The sequence below is a fragment of the Thalassophryne amazonica genome, chromosome 17, assembly GCF_902500255.1.
Source record: "Thalassophryne amazonica chromosome 17, fThaAma1.1, whole genome shotgun sequence".
Lineage (NCBI taxonomy): Eukaryota > Metazoa > Chordata > Actinopteri > Batrachoidiformes > Batrachoididae > Thalassophryne > Thalassophryne amazonica.
The window spans coordinates 9,624,113-9,632,648 of NC_047119.1; the positions used below are offsets into that span (position 1 = coordinate 9,624,113).

The 8,536-nt window shown below is 39.4% G+C and overlaps 1 protein-coding gene across 1 annotated transcript; it reads right to left on the reverse strand.

Annotated features, from left to right (window-relative positions):
- Positions 1-2,141: 2,141 nt before the first annotated feature.
- On the reverse strand, positions 2,142-3,854 carry foxd1 (forkhead box D1). The gene has a single exon (XM_034192760.1). It carries the CDS (start codon positions 3,617-3,619, stop codon positions 2,570-2,572), a length of 1,050 nt encoding a protein of 349 aa, XP_034048651.1. The 5' UTR covers positions 3,620-3,854; the 3' UTR covers positions 2,142-2,569.
- Positions 3,855-8,536: the final 4,682 nt, after the last annotated feature.

Below are 8,536 nucleotides of genomic sequence, written 5' to 3' on the forward strand. Positions count from 1 at the left end.
TGCCTCAGCAGTGAATATAGGAAGGTCATCTTGAACCCTTTTTATTATTTTATTATTATTTATTAATAGTTAATATTATTAATGAATTAATATTGTTATTATTTATTACTTCAGCAAAGGAGATAATATTTTCACTGGCTTATCTGTTTGTTTGTCCATCTGTTAGCAGGTTATATCAAAATAATGAACGGGTGAGCAGATAAATGTTCCAGGAAATAAGTGATCCAGTTTTTGGGTTGATCTTTAATATTTGGAACATATAAGAATATCTGGCACATAGCAACATTTAACTCAGAAAGTTGTGAGAAGATGTTGCTGAAATTTTGTGAGCAGCTGGATAATGTCTGAGAAAATGAGGGATTTTATTTTGAATTTGATTCAGAACATATTTTACATCCAGGATACAGAAGAGGTTTTTTTTTAGGTTGCAGTTTGTCCTTATTATTAATATTCCAAGAATAGTTTTAGAGAAATGTGGTTATGTTTAGTCTGTCAATAGAGATGGATCAATTTAGTACAGAGAAATAAAAACACATGTATTCACGTCTTACTGCTGTACATGAGAAAAGACAAAAGTATTTAAATCCAACTGTAGAGTTTTCCAATAATAATAATAATAACTGTTAGTAATACAATGCCCATAAAGTTTAGATTCCAACATTATACATTTTTATTACTAAATATGCAATTTAAGCGTTTTATTTACCAAATGTAAAAATGAAGTGGTAATTTTTTTTTTAGATATATTTTACTTTTACCAATATGTTTGGAAACTTTTGAATGGGGGGGAAATGGGTTTAAATACGGGTCATTGTGCAAATCTACATAACACTGACATAAAAATTAACAAAGTAAAAAAAAAGAATAATAAAATAACAAAATTGAACAGATTCTGTAGCAATAGATAGACAGACAGATAGACAGTAATTTTTGTAGCTACAGTGAGTGCATGGGGTCCAATTCAATAGTGTTCAGTAAATCTGTTTGCTTGTCTTTTGTCTGAATACATTTGAAGCGTCATCAGCACCTCATTAATCATATATATATATATATATATATATATATATATATATATATATATATATATATATAAAGAATTTTGTTGCGACTTTTTTAAACAGCTGAATGTCCGAGCACAATGTGGTGAACAGTGTCTGTCTGCAAACTTCCTAAAGGAACCGCGTGCGCCCAAACAGCAGCCGATAAATAGGATCGATTCTCACTATTGGATCTCCAAAAGCCTGCTTGGCTGCTCAGGTAACTACTAGTGCGCAAAATACCATTTTCATTATATTTGTGGAAATCTGTGCATTGTCTAATGCGTTTTCATATAAATTCCCATCTCAACTGAAATTTTTACCCCCATTTAAAAAACTGACTTACTGAATTTTCCATCTGAGCCTTTAAAATTCACACAGTGCAAATGTGCCATGTCTGTCACTTTTTCATTGCGTGTTACATCATCACGCACGAGCTGTCTCCCTGTGGCCCAGTGAACTGGCTCCAAAGAGTGCCACTTTTAGTCATCCACTATTACTTTAAGCGCGCACATGCGCAAGCGGGATGCAGGTACTGAAAAATTAAAAATGAGAGGTCTGTCTGTCACTGATGTATCCATGGTAACACGCTGGCTGTAGCCTGGAATCAACCTGAAAAAAAAAATCAACTGGGTTATTTGTGCGTAATGGCAAAAGAGGGGCCAAAACAAAAGTGCGTAAATGCGCAAAGAGCAAGGCTGGATCATGAGCCAAAATAAGAGCAGATAATGAAATATGAGGAAAGTAAATCTGCTGTGATGGAAAAGTGAGAGAGGTCAGCAGGGCCAAAAGTGTGCGCAAAGCATGTAAGGCTTTGTCACATTTGGAAATAATATGCAATTTTATCTAAACCCTGGTCATTGTTATGCAGTAAATCCAAATAAAATCTCGCGCATTTTAATTTGAGATTAGCATAACAGGCCTCTGAAGGTCTTTAATCGACAAAGACACGAGTTTTAAAATTCTCATTTTACCCCCCGCCCCCCTCGTCCCAAAAACCCATGTTAAAAACATCACACTTCACTTCCACAACTGCGAAAATGTACAATGTTTTATTAGTGAAACAAACACACACCGCAGATTATAAACGTATGATTTCGCTGTCTGTATTTTCATATAATATTTGAATCAAAACTGTTTAAAAAAAACCCCGTTTTGATTCGCCAAACTGTAATATAATAATAATAATAATAATAATAATAAAATAAAAAAAAGACTTTTTGACACAAATTATCCTGAGACGCCTGAATGACTGGAACACTTCAGAAAATACAAGAAAATTCGTGGTTAAAAGTTTGATTTAAAAAAAATAACATAAATATAGATATTTTTTTTCCAAACAGCGTGAATATAGGCACAAAATGTGTGTTTTATTAATGTCCGCTCTTCAGCTGTAAACATACAAAAATAATCCTACCTTCAAAGAGGGCTGATTTTACTTTTTTTTTTTTTTCTGGTCTATTTTCAGTTCTTTTTTTTAATGTCATTATTAACAGCCGCTTGTACCGCTGAGGATTCTGTTTGGAAAGTTTTCAACCGGGTGTAAAACAGATCCGGGGTGCACAGTCTGCGCCTGGGGGGCCGCCGGGGGCCCCCAGAGAGGACGGTAAGACAGGGACAACGACGGGAGACGTCCTGGAGGGGCTGAGCGAGCCTCCGATGATGCTCTCTATGGAGAACGGGGAGCGCTGCGCCGGGGAGCCGGATTTGTGCGCCGGAACTGCAGCATGCGCGCTGGCTGAGCCCAGACTGGAGCTGAGCTGCGGGTAAAAGCGTGTCCTGACTAAGTCCGTGGTGGTGCCGGTGGTGGTGGGCATCAAAGACGGCGCGGGGATAACGGTTCCTGAGTGCCTGGAGTGCGGCTGCTGCTGCTGCTGGTACGCAAAAAGCGCAGAGTGCGTGTGGTAGGACTGCAGCTGGATGCTGTAGCCTCCGCAGCCGTATGGCGCGTAACCGTAGGCGGCGGCTGCAGCGGCGGCGCCGGTGGGGATGAAGCCGTTGTGATCCCGCAGCAGATCCTGCGTCTGCTGCCGCTTGAAGCGTTTCCTCCTCCTGAGAAAACTCCCGTTGTCGAACATATCAGCCGACTCCGGGTCCAGAGTCCAGTAGTTGCCTTTGCCGGGGTTCCCCGGCTCCCTCGGTATCTTGACGAAGCAGTCGTTGAGGGACAGGTTGTGCCGGATGGAGTTCTGCCAGGCCGGAAACTTCTCCCTGTAGTAGGGGAAGCGGTTGCTGATGAAGTCGCAGATCTCGCTGAGCGTCAGCCTCTTTTTGGGGCTCTGGAGTATCGCCATGGTGATGAGCGCGATGTAGGAGTAAGGAGGCTTGACCAGCGTGTTCTTTCCGGCCGGCTTGTAGGCATCCCTGGAGGAGGAAGAGGAGGAGGAGCTGTCCAGGCACGGAGGAGGAGGAGGAGGAGGAGAAGAGCCGGCCAGGAGGATGCCGTCGTGCATCTGCGCCACGGCCGCCTCGTCCGCGCAGGAGAGCGCCCGCGTGTCTCCGTCCTCCCCTTCGCCGACCACGTCGATGTCGGTCTCTTCCGAAAGCACGGAGGCGTCCGACATCTCTGAGCTCAGAGTCATGGCTCACGCACGGACGCGAGGCGACCTCCCTTCTTCAGCAACTTGCGGGGGAGAGAGACGCGCGCGTGTGGAGGTGCGCCTCCTTCCTGTCGCTATTTCCATAAGTTTTTCAGGTTCTGCACCCCACTCCCTCCCCGACCGGTGTGCGATCGGGTCGGAACCAGACTGAGAAACGTACCCCGAGAAAAGGTCCAAATCTGAAGCACGCAGGGGGCGGGCCTTCTGTTGGCATTTATACCGCCAGCGCGGTCACGTGGTGAGGGACGTCACCGAGCCGAATTTAGAGAAGGAGAAAAAAAAAAAAAAAAAAAAAACAATATAAAAAGTCTTTGAAAATGAACTGTAATGTGTTTTAAAAAAAAAGTTTGTTTTTAGTGGTCACCCCTGGTGGCCACTTTTATCCTGATTTTACGCAAAATTACCCCTGATAGATTAAAATATATTTAAAAAGTATGGTCACTACTTAAATCGTTGATTATTGTGACAAGAAATTTATGATTTTATGATTTTTTTATTATTATTATTTGACTTGGCAGAAACATTAACACACTTTTATCACCAATATGCTGTCAAATAAAGACGCACTAACGTATATATATCTTTAGCAGAGGTCTGCTTGCGCGCAGTTTATTTATCCGCAAGCCATTTGTAATGGAAGAGTCAGCTGGTAACTGGAATCAAGGTCACGGAGAGCACGCAAGGCCACATTACAAGAGCCGTGCCGCGCGTCTGGAGCGCGGTACTGCGGTGTGCGCTGCAGACTATTTTTACATTTATTTTACTGACTTTGGAGGAAGGGATACTTGTTTAAACTGAGGCCCTGTGTGCTGTGCAAAGCGAGAAGCGAATTAATATGTCATCTCACAGTGGTGCGTTTTTAGTTTCACGTCACATTTACACACTTTATATATATACTTCAAATTTTCTTAAAAAAAAATCAAGATTTTTATGTTTTTAAAATAGATTTGTACAACTGTATAATATATGCATATATCTTCTTCAATTTACTTGTTTCTAAAAAAAATAAGATTTTTTTACAGCTTGAATACGTATATAAGTACTCATTTAACTTTAGTATTTTTTAACTTTAGTATAAATTTTAATTGATTAGTTATTGAGTTCATTGATGAAGTCGTTAATTAACGTAATGAATGTGTAAGTAATCGAAGTTGCATAATAAATATTAGTTTTTGCTGTTCTTGCTGTCAAGTCTTTCACATTTGCGTAATTTCATCTGGATGTGAGAACACTTACGAATTCCGTTATTGGTAATCAGTTATCAGAAAAAAATATGTAAGGAGCCTTTTGATTTTTTTTTTTTTACTGCGTGTGTGTGTGTGTGTGTATTTGTTTGTTTATTCGGAGAATAAATCAAACAAATCAAGGAGATGTAACAAAATCTTATCTTTTGCTAAACCAAATGAGATCAGATTTTATATAAAAAAAAGTAATCCGGCTGTCTTTAATAAATACAGTTGTTACTAAAAACAGCTCCACTCTATATTAATTATAATAAAATTCCTTCGTGCCGTTTGATGAGTTTGATCCCTTTTATTTCCAACAGATGGTCTTTATTTTTCCGCGTGTAACCGTTTAGAAGTCTGCATTTGACCGACGCCATCTAGCGGCGAAGATGTTTTACAATTGACAAAACATTTGGACCCTCAAAAGATCAAACGTGTCACATCTGCAGCAACGCCAGGAATTTCGGACTTAAAACCACTGTTAATGAGTTTACCCAACCTCATATCCTGCCATATATGAGATGGAGGTTGCAATCAATTAAATAATTTAATTCAAGTATGTGAATTTTTTGTTGGGAAATGAAAGAAAAAGTGTTATATAGCTGGTTTGTGTTGATATTGTACACAAGTTTTCAAACCAGTTAACACATCGACATCTGACTAATAATATGAAATGTCAGACCAGAATGCACATCACGTTAATTATTTAAGATATACAAGATACTGTAATAAATAAATAAATAAATCGACATATAAACAAAGTTGATAAACGACGCTAACAGATACTGAAGTAATTTCGCTTTGCGTGTTCCGCAGATCATATGGTGATGTGACATTGTGTAATATAACAGTCTAATATCTTCAATACAGTCCGTGGGTTATTTATTTGTAAGAAACGTTGACGGTTAGTAATAACGGGCGTATATGCGCACGTGTTCGCTCCCGATAACGAGACAGCAACACGAACAGAGATTAAAATCAAAAACTCAGCAGCAAAGGCGCAGCATCGCCCTCGATGTCTGACTAATTTAAATTAACTTTCCCGAATTTCTAAATTAAGGATATTTTACATCGATCGTATATTTCACCGTGTCAAAGAAAAAAACTGCAACAATTTGTTGCAGTTAATTGTATCTTTTTGTTTCCAGTTTTAAAGATCAAGATTTTTAGTAGATCAAGTAAATCGAGCATTTCATTACTTGGAGTACTACAGGAAACAGTAAAACGTCGTCTTTTAACGAAGTGCATTTTCAGATTTTTTTTTTGTAGTTTTTTTTCTTAATTGTATTTTGAAATTATGCTTAACTGGCCTCAATCTCATACTCACTGGGATTCAGCATCACACAGTGTCATTTCATTGTTTGAACTTATTTATATATATATATATATATATATATATATATATATATATATATATATATATATATATATATATCAGGGCCGTATATAGGAATGTGAAAGGGGGGTTCAAATCCTTGATTTGGGGGTCTAGTGGGTCGCAGGGCCCCCGGTGTGGTCAAGGGGCAACGCCTTGAAGGAGAAGCTTTTTGAGGATTTCGAGGGGTAAAAAGCTACATAAATTTCATTTGAAACCCAAAATGTATCATTTTAGGAAATACATTTTTATATACAAATAGTCCTTGCTTGGTGTAGCGGGATGAAAGTCCTGGGTCCCAATTGAAAAGACGTTCCCGCTAGCTTGGCTAACGGGGAGTTCCCCTGACCTGGTAGAGGAACGGTCTTTTGTGCGAGCCGCGTGGGTTCGATCCCCCACCGTCGTCCCGGCCACGAAGGTCCTGCTACTTCAATCTGGCGTCACGAACAGGATGTGGATCACAGAGTATGCTATCATGCACCTGTGACTTTGGGACGAAGTCAAAAATGGTGGGGAGATATGTAGCGGAATGAAAGTCCCGGGTCCCAGTTGAAAATACGTTCCCGCTAGCTTGGCTAACGGGGAGTTCCCCTTTGCCTGACCTGGTAGAGGAACGGTCTTTTGTGCAAGCTGCGTGGGTTCAATCCCCACCGTCATCCCGGCCACGAAGGTCCTGCTGCTTCAATCGGGATTGGATCAGTTGCCATAAGAACCACCCAGGAAGAACCAAGATAACATTAATGCAAACTTTATACCTGCCTGTCGGTTGCGAATGACGCAACCGACAGGTGTGAAAAAACTCACACATGCGCACGAAGGTTCAAGCTAGGCTGATGCAAGCGCACATGATTCAAATCCATATAGTTTGTGCAAAAAATAAAAAGGTCGGATAGTTTTCTAACAGACCTCGTATTTAGCGGTATTAATATTCGTGTTTACATTATGAATATGTACGTTTATGTACGTTATGTAAACTTGCGGTATTTAATTTGGCGACCTTGTTTAACTCGCGAAATTCGCATAATAAATCCCACGTGAATATTTGCACCTTTACAGTATTTGCAACAGGAAGGAGAAGCTCCCTTTATTTCTCAGCTTATACATACAAACATGTTTTTACAAACCAGATAAGTGTAATTGTGTGTCTACATGGGTATTTACAAGCCTACTAATCTGTTTGATATCAGAGGAGGATAGGGACCAGGGAGCAAAAATTCTCAACCCCCATGGGAAAAGTTTATCTAGCAGTTTCCCGTTTCATCACTTAAGGGATTACTCTGGCAGAGGAAATTGAAACTTGAGGGTGTGTGATAATAGCTGTGTAACAGTTAGTGCTTGTTGCTTATTATCAATGAAAAGAAAATACATAATGTTGATATCCAGATCAGAAAAAAATCAGCAGAAAAAAATCAGCAGAATTCTGGGGGGGGGGGGGGGGGGGTCAGTTGAACCCCTTGAACCCCCTCTATATACGGGCATGCATATATATATATATATATATATATATATATATATATATATATATATATATATATATATATATATACATATATGTATAGCGCAAACCTCCACCAAGGCCATACGGTCACTGATGTCACTTGGATCCCAAAGTCCTGATCTTAATGAAAATCTGTGGAGTGAACTGAAAAATAAAAAGTGCACATGTGAGTGTACATACAGACCTGATACTGCCTGTAGTCTTTAAATATTAAATGAATATATTGATATTGATGCACATTCCTGAATTGTCCAGCAGGTGCCAGTGTTCAGCAGGTGGCAACCCACTAGCACAGTGCATGATGTCTTGTTTCAAAGATTTTGGAGCAGTGTTTTGAGTAATTTGTCATGAGTAATTTGCAGTACTGGAGAAAAGTTTTGGTGTTGTTGCCATGGACACTTTCTACCCATCATTAAATTACAGTTTTACTTTCCACTCTGTTGTATATTTCTTCCAGATTACAACACATTAGAGACTGTGTCTCACCCTATATGGTTGTTATCTTGTGTGAAGGTGGGCACCACTCCAGCAGGTGGCATATTTATGAGATATTAAGCAAAACAAAGATGCCTTTTTTGATTGATCTGGTGCATCAAAATTCACCAGATTTTAAACAGTTTTCCTTGTTGCATACCCTTTAAAGTTGGAGCCATACAGTCAATGTTTTGTTACAGCCTTATTCCAAAATAGATTAAATTAATTTTATCCCTCAAACTTCTACTCACAACACCCCATAATGACAACATGAAAAAAAAGTTTTTTGAAATTTTTGTGGATGTAATAAAAATAAAAAACTAAGA

Excerpts from the sequence above, each read along its gene's own strand:
- foxd1 (XM_034192760.1), bottom strand. The coding sequence starts at position 3,619 with ATGACTCTGAGCTCAGAGATGTCGGACGCCTCCGTGCTTTCGGAAGAG.